Source organism: Ammospiza nelsoni, chromosome 5 (assembly GCF_027579445.1).
Source record: "Ammospiza nelsoni isolate bAmmNel1 chromosome 5, bAmmNel1.pri, whole genome shotgun sequence".
NCBI lineage: Eukaryota > Metazoa > Chordata > Aves > Passeriformes > Passerellidae > Ammospiza > Ammospiza nelsoni.
Genome location: NC_080637.1, coordinates 35,808,607 through 35,823,226, shown reverse-complemented (window position 1 = coordinate 35,823,226; position 14,620 = coordinate 35,808,607). Strand labels below are relative to the sequence as shown.

Genomic DNA, 14,620 nt, shown 5'->3' with positions numbered 1-14,620 from the left:
TAGTCCTAAGCACCAGCTGCTCTTGAAGGATTGAATCTGTGTTCACCTATTTAGCAAAACAGGCAAAGTCAAATATCAGCCCTCTGTGCCTTTGTGACTACCGTCCCTTTCAACTTGTTTCCTTGCCAAGTTAAGGTTCCTGAGTTTTCCTGGAAATAGCGTAAAGAAAAGCTGTTTGGAGCTGGACAAAATATTTAAAATTCTTTAATTTTCTTACATATTCATAGTTCAGATTACATTTAAAAATAACAGTGAAGTGCTTCAAGAAAAGCTGAGAAATTGTCCTGGTATTGAGGGTCACGTCACACCTCTTCATTTATCAGTTTAATTCTCTGGGCCTGCAGTCCCAACACTTCACAGCTACCAACTGAGAAGTAATATGCATACTCCTTTTTTGTAATATCACTTTTATTAGCCATTCATTTTTTAAAGTCTGGCTCTCTTGTTGGAATGTTTAATAGTATAAATAATCAGGCAACCTGGTGGCACAGTCCAATGGGATGTCTTTTTCAGCTGGTATGAAAAGACATCGAATGGAAAAAAGCTAAATAAAATCTAAGCAAAAGAAATTATGAAAAGTCATTGCAGCTGTTTTTTTAATTAAAAAAAAAACCTCCCACCCTGATACTCTAGTTCTAGGATATCCCCTAACTGTTGCTGTTCCCCATCCTGTTGCAGCCCTTTTATAAAGGGAGAACTCTGCATATTTCCGACTAGCACAGACATATTTTCCAACAAAAACTCCTTCCAACAGCAAAGACTCTTGCTGTTCTGTCCTTAACCCTGTAGCATTACATCGTGGCCCTGCCTGTGGAGATTGCCATGACTGCCCTGCTGCCATAGAACTCCCTTAGCACCCTTCCATGAAATCAGAGATTTTCTCCTACAGAAGCCAGACATAATCCCTCTTATAGATGGCTCCCTGTGGCTCCACAGGCCATCCATGGAGTCAATGAATGGTCTGTGTTGGAAGCGACCTTAAAGACCATCTACTTCCAACCAACCTACCATGGGCAGAGACACTTTCCACTAGATCAGGTTGCCTAGAGCCCCTTCCACCCTGGCCTTGAACACTTCTAGGGATAGGGCATCCATGAATTCCCTGGGCAACCTATTCCAGTGCCTCTCCACCCTCACACTAAAGAAGATCTTCCTAGTATTGCTTCTAAACTGACCCTCTTTTAGTTTTAAAGCCATCTCCCCTTTTCCTATCATTACACACCCTTGTAACAAGTCCCTCTCCAGCTCTCTTGTCAGCCCCTTTAGGTACTGGAAGGTGCTAAAAGGTCTCCCTGTACCTTCTCTTCTCCAGGCTGAACTGACACAACTCTCTCAGCCTTTCTTCATAGGAGAGGTGTTCCAGCCCTCTGATGCAGCTCCAGGATGTGATGTCTGTACTTCCACCAAAGGAGTGGAAGCTTATTATTGCTCTCCAGTATAAACTGCAGGACTTGCTGTCCTGATTAGCACTTCTGTACTTGCACAAGAGCCATGGGCTTTCCTTAGCTATGTGTTACACCAATTCCTGATATACCTTTGGGGCTATGCACAGTTGTGGATAACTTTGAAAGCAACTCAGCTTCTCAACATCCCTTTGCACTCCAATGTAAGTGCCTGGCTGCTATGTTGAAGCTCTTCTGCAAGCATTAGTACTGCCTGCTCTTAGCAATAGTAAAATACTACACTCATGTTTTTCCTTATGATGATATCAAACAAGAAATGGCCTTAATTAATCAATCAGCAAGGACAGTGGGTCCTTCTGGCTGGCACACTCCTGTAAATGCTCTCATCAGCCTTTCCACACAGCAGTCACCATCTGCTTCTCTTTCAGAACTGTTTTGCAGGACTCAGCCCTAGAAGATGAAAACATTGCCTGACTGTGCCAGGTGTGCCAGTTACACCTTGAGTCCTCATGGCTGTCCCCAGATGACCACCTTGTTGCACCTCAGCTCCTCCTCACTTTGCTGGTGTGACTCACCTGGTGGCTCACCCCGGCAAGGGGGTGTGATTGCATCAGTGCAAGCTTGGGTTGCCCCAAATTTTCTATAAGAGCACAGCAGTACTGCAGCACTTGTCCAATTTGTTTGGTTCATAACATCAGCTGAAGGGTCAAAACCAAAGATGCAGCACATTTAGACACATGGGTTTCCTTGTAAATTTGCAAGTGGATTTTATGCAGATATCCAAACAATGTAACCACAAATACACTTGTTTAATCATAAACTTTTTCTCAGGATGGGTAGAGGTCTGTCCATATAGAAATGCTGATGCTACTACTGTCACTAAGAAACTTTTCAGACAATGTATCATTTTGGAATACTCACTGTACCACATAGTGACCAGGAGACTCATTTCACAGGACCTGTTGTCCAGAGGACCTGTCAAGCCCTAGGAAGCCAAGGGTGTTTACACTTTGAAGGGGCTGAAAGGAAGAAATCTGTTTAAGAATTACACTGGCCAAACTTTGTGAATAAACTAGCCTAAAAGGCACAAATGCTTTCCCTTTGGCCCTAATATACATCAAGGTCACAATGAATAAAAAAAACACACTATGTCCATGGGAAATTGCAACAGGTAAGCCCATAAGGTTGCTGCAGAGCTCACCTAATCCATCACATAGATCCAAGCAACAGGTGAGCTCTAATAGTGGCAAGACTACTCACTCACAGGTTGAAAAAAAAAGAAATACTTCCAGAACTTGCCTCTGAATGTACCACCATTGTGGACCCCAGACCTGAGTCTACACAAAAGTGACACACACAGGACTCAATATCAACAGCATCAGATCCATACAAATGCTTTGCCCCCAAACAGTTGAAAATTTTTGTATCTTTACATAACCTATTAAAATATCTTCAGTTGGCCTACCATTATGCTAAAGACTTAAATATTTCAAAATGCTGGGTGTGTTTCAATATCCCTCTTCACTCTAGTGAAGGTGTCATCATGCTTCTTATGGCATATAATTTGTCAGTAAAACAGCCAATCTGGAAAGCCCTGAAGGCAGAAATTCCTTGTCCAAGGCCACAGATGGGAACTGATCCAAGTTGATCCAATAGAGATATGCATGAAGCTCCAACTCCTACCCATCACCAGGGATTAGTTGCACCTGGGAACACTTGTTATTTGAAAGCAAATGCAACATGCCACATGGGAAAGAGTAATTCTCAAAATTGCAGGACATTTTAGGATATTGCTTCTATATGTTTCTACAGTGTTTTTAACAAAAAGAAAGGTATCATACCTTTCATACATAGATGACAACACTACACTATAATTTCAGAAAAAAAAAATCCCAGGAAATTATTGTGAAGTTTATTTCTTCACTTCTTTCTCCTTCTATCATTCTCTGTGGAACCAAATCCATTGCAGTATTTACCTGTCAAATAGAAAAGTTACAATTGTTTATACTATTTTGAATCATGCTAATTTGAGCTTTTAGTTTCAGAGTTTATGTTTTGAGGAATATCTGAAGTATTTAAAAATCACTGAGGAAAATACCAAAATAGTTGAAGTGCTGCATGTAATCTACTATGTATGTACTTGCATATCTATCCAAGCATAAAAAATTACCACAGACACTTGATCTGTTAAATATCTCTAACTTGGCTGTAGCATCTGTATTCTACAAATAACACTATAAATAACTATTATCAACCCTCTCTGTACACAATTTGAAGACTTAAGGAACAACAAACATGCCATCAAAGGGCAAAAAAAAAAAAAGAGCATTACACACTCATAACAGTCTTAATCATGGGCTAGGTGTCCAATACAAGTATAAACTCAACAGAAAAAGCCTATAGTCTTCTTTGCCCTAAAGAGGACATGAGTTCTGTGGTTCAGTTTCAGACCTTGCTTGCACACTTCTCTTCAACATGTTGCCCACTTCCAGGAGTCCTCGCTCAAAAGCTTGTGTAGGTCTCAAGTAGCAATGCAGGATCCTCAGTTGAAAACCTCTGAGGATGCAGGAAAGGGTGCTGAGGTTCCTGAGAGGAAATTTCCATTCTTTTACCAACATCTAGCAGGAGGGAGTTAACTGCTACTTAAGTGTGTTTCATCTGAAGTTATCTGCAGTGATTATTTTATGTTCCTAAAAATAAAATCTCTTGCAAAAGAAAAAAGCTTCTTGTGTGCAAGAGTTCTGTCTTTTGGGAAGACAGAACTCTTAGAATCAGCTCTTCCATCAGACTATTAATACCTGAGGTGAAAACCTAAAACTGCATTTTGACATCTTCCAGATTTTAAAAACATCTTTTTTAGTAACTGATAGGTATTGAATAATTGCAGTCATAAAAAGATTTTTCTCATCACCAAGTGCATGTCCGAGAACATAACAATGGGACTGATTTGTATTTTACCATTAATTCACTATAAATACCAAAATAAAAATTACAGACTATTTTTTTTATTTTAAAAACTTTTATGAATAGTCTTCTGTAAAATATAAATATCTCATACTTTTACCTCATCCAAGGGAAGATTCCTTTAGGCATTTAATATAATTTGCTCAGATATATCTCTTGGTAAAATATTAATTAATTTTAAGCATGTCCTGAGGTGAGTATTTAATTCTATCATTATGCAGCTCTGCCTGCTATTTGAATGTGATTCTTTGTTCTTTTTTCAATCCTACAGTCTCCTCTAATTTTTACTTCTTTTTACTTTCGTATATATTTTGAAGGCATTTTGTTCAAGACATTTTGAAGGCATTGTGTTCAGACTATGCTCAGTAAGAAATTACCTACCTTACTGCTTATTTTGAAGTTGGATGTTCCTAATTGGATAGCAACTTTCTTCTTTGGAAGATTTCACCCAACTTTCTGTTAAAAAAAAAAAAAAAAACAAACAAAAATAATCCAGAAGAAATGAGTTAAGAAACGGAACAACAAAATTATGTCAAATAGTGCAACAGTGTCAAATTGTGGATTAACTGGACATTGTGTCAGCTGGCACAGGCAGAACACAGGAAAAACTACAAAACTGTGGAAGAAATGCTAAGAATATATTTATCTTTGTTACCTCAACAACTAGGGGATCTACCCTGAACCTATGATAGTAATTGACACTTGCAAAGCAAGAAGAGCAAAATTAATTTTAGCCTAAGCCAAATATTATAGTACCAAAAAATACTGAATGTCTTACATGTCTGAAATCTGACCAAGTTCTTGTAACTCAGACTGTGCTTCTGTAAAAACAAAAACCACTTTACTTTTTATCATTGAATTTAATTTATATGGTAAACATGTAACTAATTTCCTGCCTCAAACTTTGAAACAAGTTAAATTCTGTGCTCCTGTACTAAAATGCACTATCTTCTGTATTTTAAATTATTTTATTTGTCCTTTACTGAAAATATATTCACTATTTAATAATTTTTTTTCTCCAGCAGCAATATAGTCTGTTTTACAGGCATGAAGTCAAATGCAGCTAAAATAAAATTTCTTTCTTTTTTCTCTTAAGTTCACACATTTCAATAAAACCTCACAAAAATATCTTTATCTATTACTCATGTCATAAGCAAGGAAGTTCCTTCATATTTTCTACTTGAATGGCAGCTCCCTTGCAGTTTTCACATTTATGGCCTTTGTTCAAATATGTAGGTAGCAAAACCATCAGAAAAACATTCTTTTTACATATGCCTTTTTATTCCCTTTACAGAAAAGAACACTATCAATTTCTCTATTTAATAGCTGTGGTGAATCTGCTTGTTTCTGAAAATTTAAAATTACTCATGTGATAACCCTAGATGATAGCAAAAAGCTAGGAATATCAGATGACTGAAATGAAGGAAGGGACATATGATACCACAGGATATACAAAACTACTGGAAGATTCTCAGGGTATTCTTTTACAGATGGTTAAGTACAGATGGTTAAGTTTTCTCTTAGACAGAAGTTTATAATACAGATCATATAGCATTTTTGAATAAATTCAGCACAGTTGTTGGATGAACAGTAAGCAAACATACAATAAAAATCAACAGAGTAGGAATACCCATGTCAAAGTAATTTTCCACAAAAGAGCTGATGTTTTGCCAATATTTTACAGTTCTAGAAATGTTTTCCTTTTCTGTCTAAAAGACACTGATAGTAATTTCCTACTGGTGTGTGAACAAACTTAAAAATAAAGGTAACTATTCAAATGCAACTGGAATCAGATATATGCAAAGCCCTGGGATGCCCAAGTAAGGACGTGTGCTGGGAGGGAAATTTCTGCAGCTTACATGTAGTGATACTGAAACTGCTTTGTAACTACAGTGGGTTAGATTTCAGACATGGACACAGGCACCTAGCAATGTTTAAAAACCTGCTTGACCTCCAGCTGCTACTTGATAAAGTTTTCAGTATGTCCTAAGTAATATTTGCATGTTTTTAGTCCTGTGGGATATGTAAAATAACTCAAGCCTGATTCCTAGAGACACCAACAATTTGAGTAGAAGTACTGACACAAACAGCATACTAATGTACAATGATGTATACATGGGCTGGGGAGGGGGAGTGAAACAGCAAGCCTTTAACTTGCTTCCCTGTAAACATCTTCAAAGAATGCATATTGTTTTAAACAGAAAAAAAATTGAGAAATTTAGGATATGATATACATCTTCCATTACTCTATCCAGTTTTGTATGAAGTCACTGCAATGCTATCTATTTTGACTCATATAGTTTGTCCTGTTAGATCAAAAAAAAAAGAGGGTGAAAAGTGTTTTGAGCTAAGAAAAGTAAGCTTGTTTGGCACAACATTTTGGACTTTACAAAGCATATGCTTTATCCACTCTCTCTATTCTTGCTGGATTTAAACAAAGTCCAGAGAGGAAGGCAAGGGGAAATAAATAGCAACATGATACTGAGTTTTATTTTGGTGCTTGTGATTTCATAGCATATTACTCACTAAAAAATACCCTACAAAACATCTTAATAATTCGCTCTCAGGGAAAGCATGAAGATGCAGCCATCCTTCTCCAAGTTTGAAAACCATGGCAAATCTGCAAAGACATTTAGCGTGCATAATTCAAAGGAACCTCTCAGGTTTCTCAGTTTTTAAAGTCAGGCTTTGTGAGTTTTACAGGAGACACCAATCTGACTTAGAAAAGCTTTATTTAAAATGAGTTTTTTTCTGCACAACCAAGTCATTACTGCTCTCCAGTCAGCAGTCTTGGCAGGATGTTGCATACCTCAACAACCAACCAGGTAGCAACAGAATGCTACTTAGAGATACCAAAATAAAACAAATTATTGAAGTTGTTTATGAAGTTTTACATTCTCTGATACTCACTTGTCACTTTTATCATGGAAGGCATTAGGACATTTCACTTCTAGGCAATTACAACTCTGGAAGGCTTTGCAGACACCTCCTTCTTAAAGATTTTAACATTAGTTTAGCTACTAGGAGGGTTCTGAGGGTTAATGCCTGAACACTCGCTGCTTTCCCTTCTCAAGCAGCCTGTGCACTGTTGGGGAGAGCAGCAGGGCACAGGCCGCACCAACAGAGAAATGGCACCCAGCACCTGCAATCAGCACCCAGGAGGCACAAGCCCCCGCAGCCTGGACGGCGCTAAAGGAAGCTGCCACTGATCATCCTGCGCCGGAGGGCAGGGCAGGGCAGGGCAGGGCACAGCAGCCCGCCGCCATGCCACCGCTCCATTCCCACGCAATGCCATGCCCTTCGATAAGATGGCGGCCTCCTCCTCCCCACCCGCTCCCCTACCAACATGGAGGGCCGCGCGCCCATTGGCGCTCGCCGCCCGCCGCCGCTGCGCGATTGGTTGAGGCGCCGGCGTCCCTCGGCCGTGCTTTGCACGGGCTCGCCCCGAGTGGAGAACTACATTACCCAGGATACCCCGCAATAGGGGCGTCCCCCGGAGCCGTTTCTTCTCTTACGCATCTCGGCTCTGTCTCCTCCCAAGCGGGAGGGACGGGGCGTGGTCTCGCGAGAGTCCGCGCGGGCCAGCCGAGGGGCCGCAGGGCGCGCCGAGACCGTTGTCGTGGGCCCATGGCGGCCGCGGAGGCGGCGGCCGCGCCCGACCCCAGCGGGCTCTCCCCGAAGGAGGAAGGGGAGCTGGAGGATGGCGAGATCAGCGACGATGACAACAACGGCTTCGGGCCCTATGGCGGCGGCTCCGAGCATGCCGGCGGCCTCGGTAGCGGCGGTAGCAGCAGCAGCAGTAGCAGGCCGTACTCGAGGCGCCGGCCGCCCCCCGGGCTCCATGGGAGCGGCTCCATGTCCTCCCCCGGGCGGCCCTTCCCGCGTTCGCGGCACCAGCCTCCGCCCGACACGGGACACGTGCACGGCCACGGCGGCTACCGGCCTAAGGACTCGTTCCGCTCCCACCCGCCGGCGCCGCGGATGCCGCCGGGCTCGCACTCCGACGCGGGCCCCCGGCTCTCCTTCTGGGAGCGCAGCCACAACGCCCTGGATCGGTTCCGCTTCCGAGGCCGGCCCTACCGGGGCGGTGGGCGCTGGGGCCGGAGCCGAGGCTGCAGCGATCGGCCGGGCAACCCTCCCGGGAGGCCGCCCGGAGGGGGAGGCGGCGCCGGGTTCAGCAGCAGCCAGGGCTGGAGGGAGCCCTCGCCTCGGAAATGTATCCTTGGGACGTGAGCGGGGCGGGGGGCCCGTGCTGCTGCGGTGGGCCTGGGTGGGGCCGCGCCGCGCTACGTGGCCGTGAGAAGGACGCGGTTCCCTCCGCGCTGGCAGCGGGATTCCCGCAGCGCTAACGGAGAGGGAAGCTCCAAAGCTAATCCTGGGGATTGGCCGGGGCAGCCGGCCCTGCTTAAGGAGAGGCTGCTGGGAAGTCGGATTACAGCCGTGGCCTAGCTGGCGGCTTGGCCGATCCGTCGGGTGTAGGGAAAAAGGAAAAGCATAGCCTGAAAGGAAGCTTTTGTCGATTGGATTCGGGCGGCTGCTTTTCTAGCCCCAAGTGCGAATATTGTGAAGTGGGGTCAGTCTTTGGTGCGGCAATTTTAATATGTATCATTAATGTCACAATTGTAAAGATAGAACCCTAAGCTTGTTAATTTACTGTATTGGGCAATGAAGGATCTAGTGTTTTTTTCATTTTCACTTTCATCTCTTCAGAGGCTATTACACATAGGTTTAGCTTTAGTCAGTTTTAGCTAAGCTGGAGTGGATCTGCACACACAAATTGTAGTTTGTATGGGCATTCAGATGAAAGCCGTACCCACCATTTCTTGTAGGATTTTCTCCACTGATTTATCTTAAGAGTTTAGGTGATTCATTACGAGAATTTCGATATTTTGTGCTTTTCAGAGCAGGAATTGCAAAAGTGGTGGGAAAAGCTTGCCTAATTTTTCTTCTCTGCTAGAGGAAGTAAAGAACTGATGCTGAGTGTAGCTTGGGGCACCTGGTTACTTGATGTGACTGCATTGTTGCATTACTGAAAATGTAGATGAGTGTAAAAGCAGTGAGCAAGGGAGATAGTGGTTAAATCCTATTCTCCAGAATTTTACAGTGTTCTATTGTCCTTCATGTCAATAGTCAAAGGATGTGTTTTTGCTAGAACCAAAATTTGCATGGGTTGATTTCTTGGGTCTCTTGAATCTTGTTTTAGATACAAGATTATTATTTATGTCATTAATATTTATTTGTTTAAATATAGATGGAATGTGTAAATTAGCAATAGAGATGATTTTATTTCGTCTCAAATTATGGCATTATTGAAGGCTTCATTGGAGCCTTTCATTGAAGGGTTTTATCCTGAGAGGCAAGTGAAGATGTGATTTGCCCAAGGTTTCACAGTAAGACAATTCTAATGCTGAAAATAGATTTCAAGTCTCTTTGTAGTGGTGCTCTGACTACCTGGAGGTTGTTACTTTCTGTATAAGGAGTTTAGCAGGACAAGTGTGGAGATTGTCCAAAACAGAACTTGTAATGTTTCTTAATGAGACTGATGCAGTCTCCTTCTGTCTTTTAATTAAAAGAGATTCCGAAACGAATAATTCCATTTTCAAACCAAAAGTAGAAAATGACGATGTTGGAAGTGTTCTTGTTCTTGGCACTTAAGATTTAAACATCTGTTGAAACATGGTAGATGGAGGATGTTCTGTTACTCTTGCTCTTTAGTAATTGACCATTCAATTGTTTATGGATCATATAGTTAAGGAAGGTCCATGATTTTCCCTCAATATGAGTTACTTCCTGTTTTTTTAAACTTCCTTGCCACCTAATACAGTCAACTTTAGAGAATTAATCAATACTAAGGTACCTCCATGTTGGTAACATTACTGGAGTACCACTGTAGTTCATTGGCATGTGACTTCAGAGGAGACTTTCATATCAACTGGTACAAGGAGACTTGTGGCCTGGAATGGTATCTGAAGTTCCCTCTGGAAAATAAAATGTTTTAAGTGTCTTGAGTCCTGATTTTGGCCTTCTTAGTAGCCGGTACGGTGTGGTGTTTTGGGTGTAATGTGAGAATAATGTTAATAATACACTGAGAAGTGTGTTTAGCTGAGAAGTGCCTGCACTAAGTCATGGACTTCCAGTGTCCCATGCTGTGCCGGTGAGGAGCTGCACAAGAGGCTGGTAGTGTGCAAAACTGAGACCCAGACTTGGCCAAAGTGGTGTTGCATCCCACAGAATGCCATGCCCAGTGTATAGACTGTGGGGAGCTAGCTGAGAGCCACTGCTTGCTGCCTGGGGCTGGGCTGGGCATCTCTCAGTGGGTAGTGAGCAGTTGTATTGTGTATCACCCTCCTTCCTTGGGCGTTATTCTACTCTTTTTGTTATCTCCATTTTCATTATTATTACTATTTTACTTGCTTTTCATTATTAAATTGTTCTTTTATCAGTCCATGTTCCCTCAACCCACATTTCCCTTTTCCAAGTTCTTTCCCCATCCCACCATGGAAGGGAGGGAGGAGTGAGAGTGTGTGGTAATAAGTTGCTGAGGGGGGTAAACCATGACAGTCTGGTAAGACAGGGATTGTTTACTTGATTTATCCTTGGAACTTGTGCTTTGCACCATGTTTTATAGGAATATATATGTAAGTGGAATAAGGGACATTCTTTAAGATAGAGCACTTAAAGAATTCCTGTTACTCTTTTTGGATGTTAGCTTTTATTAGGCTTTTCCCTTTCAATTCTTGGCAACTTTAATGTTAAGCTGTTATATAGTAATTCTTCAGGAATTCTTGCATAGAGAATTGTGGAATTTGAGTCTGAAATACAGAACTGTTATGGAACTTCCTGTTTCCATTGAATTTTGAATTCTTTGCAGTGTACATTTTTCTTCATTTCTAACTCCCAGTTTCTTCTTTCTGGTTCTTGGATGAAGTTTCTCTTGAGTTGGTTGAAGCATAGTTGTTTCAATTTGTACATGCTTGTCTGCCTTTCACAGCACTTAATGGAGTCTTGCATTCTATGTGTAAAAGCGCTAAAAAACTTTTTTCTACATATGTGAACCACAGAATTTCTGGTGGGAGCTTCTAGCAATTGTATGATCTTGAGCACAAAAAAAAAATCTCAAAACTGTCTTGTTATCCATCTCCAGATGACTTTGGAAGCTACTTAAGTATTCCAATAGCAAATAGCAGTTAGACTTATTAGCTTCAGAATTCCTTGTGACTTACAAAATTGCGAATGTAGCTGGTTCTTTGGAAGTAGATATGTGTTGGAAGGGAATTCAGCAGATATTCTTATTGCATAATTTGGTGTTATACTGCATACAGCTTTTAGCATTTTAAACATATTTATAGACTGTTTTGATTGCTTTTTGGATTTTATGTGGTTTGTCTTTGCAGGTTTCTGCTTTTTGTGCTGACAGTTGAGAAAGCACTGTAAAGCAAAACATTTCCCGGTATTACGGAAGTAGCTTTTGCTGGATACTTAGAGATTCTTCATACTAATGTTAGAACTTAACACAGAGAAACATCCAAGTAGTCGATGCTTGTTGAGAGCAGAAGACAAGTATGTTTTCCTTTGGATTCAGTATGTCTGCATTCAGAGGACACCTATTTTAGCCTCTGGTTTTACTCTGTTTATTGTTTTAAGAGATGATGTTGTTCAAAAAGCGTTTTGTGTAACTGAGTGTGTGAGTCAGCTGTTAGCACAGTGGGGTTGATACTGTGAGTCAAATGAGTAAAACCTGACTTGGTATCCTAAAAGATTTCCCCTTGAGCATGATTATTTTACATGATCGTTTTCGAGGGTCAGCTTAAGGTGAGAGGAGTTGATAGTGACAAAATAGTGGCAACTTTTGTTATGGATGGCGGCGCCTAAGAATATTTCCACTGCTTGCCTTGAACATTCATTGGTAAACTTTTCTGAGTAATTAGTAATTGTCAGTTGTCTTCAGCATTTCTGAATGTTTTGGTTTCAAGTCTGTTACTTTTTTTTATTCCCTTCAGTTGTTCATGGATTCTTCTTTGCCTTACCTGATTTGCTGAACTGTATTTACTGCAGTGTGTAATTGTGCTATGGGCTTAGTATTGGCTAGATGTGGCATTTTATGGAAGTCTAAAATGAGTAAGAAAGAATTTAACCTGTCTTTTCCAGAATGTGAGATGGCAAGTCAGTACTATGAATTCTGGAAGCTTGACTTCCCATGATAGAGAACCATGTCAACATTATAGCTTGTTTCCAGGAGGGTTGTGTGAGTAAGAGATGAGACTTCTTAGCAATTCATGAGCTTCTTGTCATAAGTAGGATATTTGAAATTGTCAGTTTGAGAAAAATGTTTGTCAGTATGTAATAATGGCTACAGCTTTTGCATGCTGCTTGTATTTATTCAGAATATTTTTCAAACTAGCCTTAAGGTAAAATATATGAGAATGGTCATAAGTTACATTTGTCTTAGTTGGTCTTCAGTGGTAATATCGGTACTGTTTTAAGATTATACAAGTCCTTGTCTTGAATTTCTTGACCCGTATTTCAGCTAAAACTTTTGGAAGGTCCCCATCTAGAAAGCAGAACCACTCTTCTAAAAATGAAAGCTCTGTGGAAGAAAGTTTTGAGGATCTTCTCTTGAAGTATAAGCAGATACAATTAGAACTTGAACACATTAATAAAGATGAAAGACTGGCTTTGAGCAACAGGGAAGAAAATGAAAAACAAGATGGTGAAAAAACAGTGGACACTGAGGACCAAAAAACTGTAGAAAATGACAGTATTAAAACGGACTCTGTAAAAGAAGGACCTCCTGAGGAGAAAAATCCGGTTATGGGCTTTCAGGCATTTGAACTGAAACCTCTCAGACAAAAACTGCCTACTCCAGCTGAGAGGAGCAGATTGAAAAAAGGCAAAGAAGGAATGAAGCAGTCCTCGCAAAAATCTGAAGCAACAGAATCTGGCCAAGGTAAAGAAATACTTGTAAAGTTATTTTAGCTGTTGGTGCCTTGTGAGGCTACCTAGAACAGAGGCTAGACAGTATTAAAGGAATAAAGTAGGTATTTATTAAAAAGGCCTTCAAAGGATGCACTTTAGGCAGTACAAGAGCCAGGCTGTGGCTCCACCTAAGATGGGCGCTTGGTCCCAAGTGTTAAGTTTTATTTTTGGTCCATTTATGAATTGGGGTTAATTGTCCAATTACAGCTTCAGATTTTGAAGCCCCATCCTCCCAGATTGCTCTCCTCAATTTGCTGTTGTTTACACTTTTTGGGCCTGAAGCTGCAATGGTGTCCTTGGTTCTCAAGCTGGAAAAGGATTGTTTTGTCTAACTGAACTGTGATGACAACTTGCTAACTCTTTATATGAAGTTCACAGTTGCACACTAAGGCAGTACAGAATCTGAAAAATATGAAAGCTAAAAACTTAAGGCATCAGTGTTACCTATTGTATTTATTAGTTGTTGGGCAAAACTTTAATTAAAATGTTAGAAGTTACAAGTTAAAGATTTAATGTACTTAACTCTTGTGTTTTTTAATTCATTGAATTACATAAACATGTTTGGAAGCATGTTTTACTTTGGATTTGTATTTTAAACAATGAGTTTTCTTTAATTGTTTGGCAGAAAGCATGAGGACAAGACTTGAAGGTTTTAATTGCTGCTCACAGCAGAAATCATTGACTGTCTACTGAAAGTTTTACTTCTGCTTTTGCCTTGTTTCTTTTCTGCAGAAGCAAAATGTGGGGTTTTTTAGCTGAAAAGAGACATTTAGAGACCCCTTTTTCTGCATTTCACCTTTTTGTGTTAGTTAAAGTGTAAGATGTAAGATGTTAGTTAAAGTGTAAGATGAGGATCACGGAGTATTCTGAGTTGGAAGGCAAGGATCATCAAGTCTGACGCTTAAAAGTTAATGTCCCACACAGGGATCAAACCTACAACCTTGGTGTTATTAACACCATAAGATATTTTCACAAGAATTACTTTGATCATTGTTGGTATTCACGAGTAGTCAAGAAATCATAGGCCAGAAATGGAAAGGATTTGTAGACAAAATGAAGCTCAAGGGTAGAATATTAATGTCTTGTCTAAGATAGTTCAGGGCTGCTGACTAAAAAGGGTAATTGCTGAGCTGCATTAGCCAGTTACTGAAAAACAAGTGATCATGTCCACCTGGCCTGTACTGAGAGCTTACTTCTAAGTCTGCAGCAAAATAAGGCAGCTGACATAAGCTGCATGTCGTTCTAGTAAGTTATTGCTGTGGTTGAGGGTGGTGCTT

At 40.9% G+C, this 14,620-nt stretch overlaps 1 protein-coding gene across 4 annotated transcripts in view; it reads left to right on the top strand.

The window, feature by feature from the left end:
* The first annotated feature begins 7,991 nt into the window (after positions 1–7,991).
* ZFC3H1 (zinc finger C3H1-type containing) overlaps positions 7,992–14,620 on the top strand; it is a 42,247-nt gene continuing 35,618 nt past the window's right edge. For all 4 annotated transcript variants that reach the window (XM_059471960.1, XM_059471958.1, XM_059471957.1 and 1 more), the window contains exons 1-2: positions 7,992–8,583; positions 12,895–13,314. In XM_059471960.1, coding sequence (XP_059327943.1) covers positions 7,995–8,583; positions 12,895–13,314 — 1,009 coding nt within the window. In that variant the 5' untranslated portion in view covers positions 7,992–7,994. The remainder of the gene's footprint in view (positions 8,584–12,894; positions 13,315–14,620) is intronic.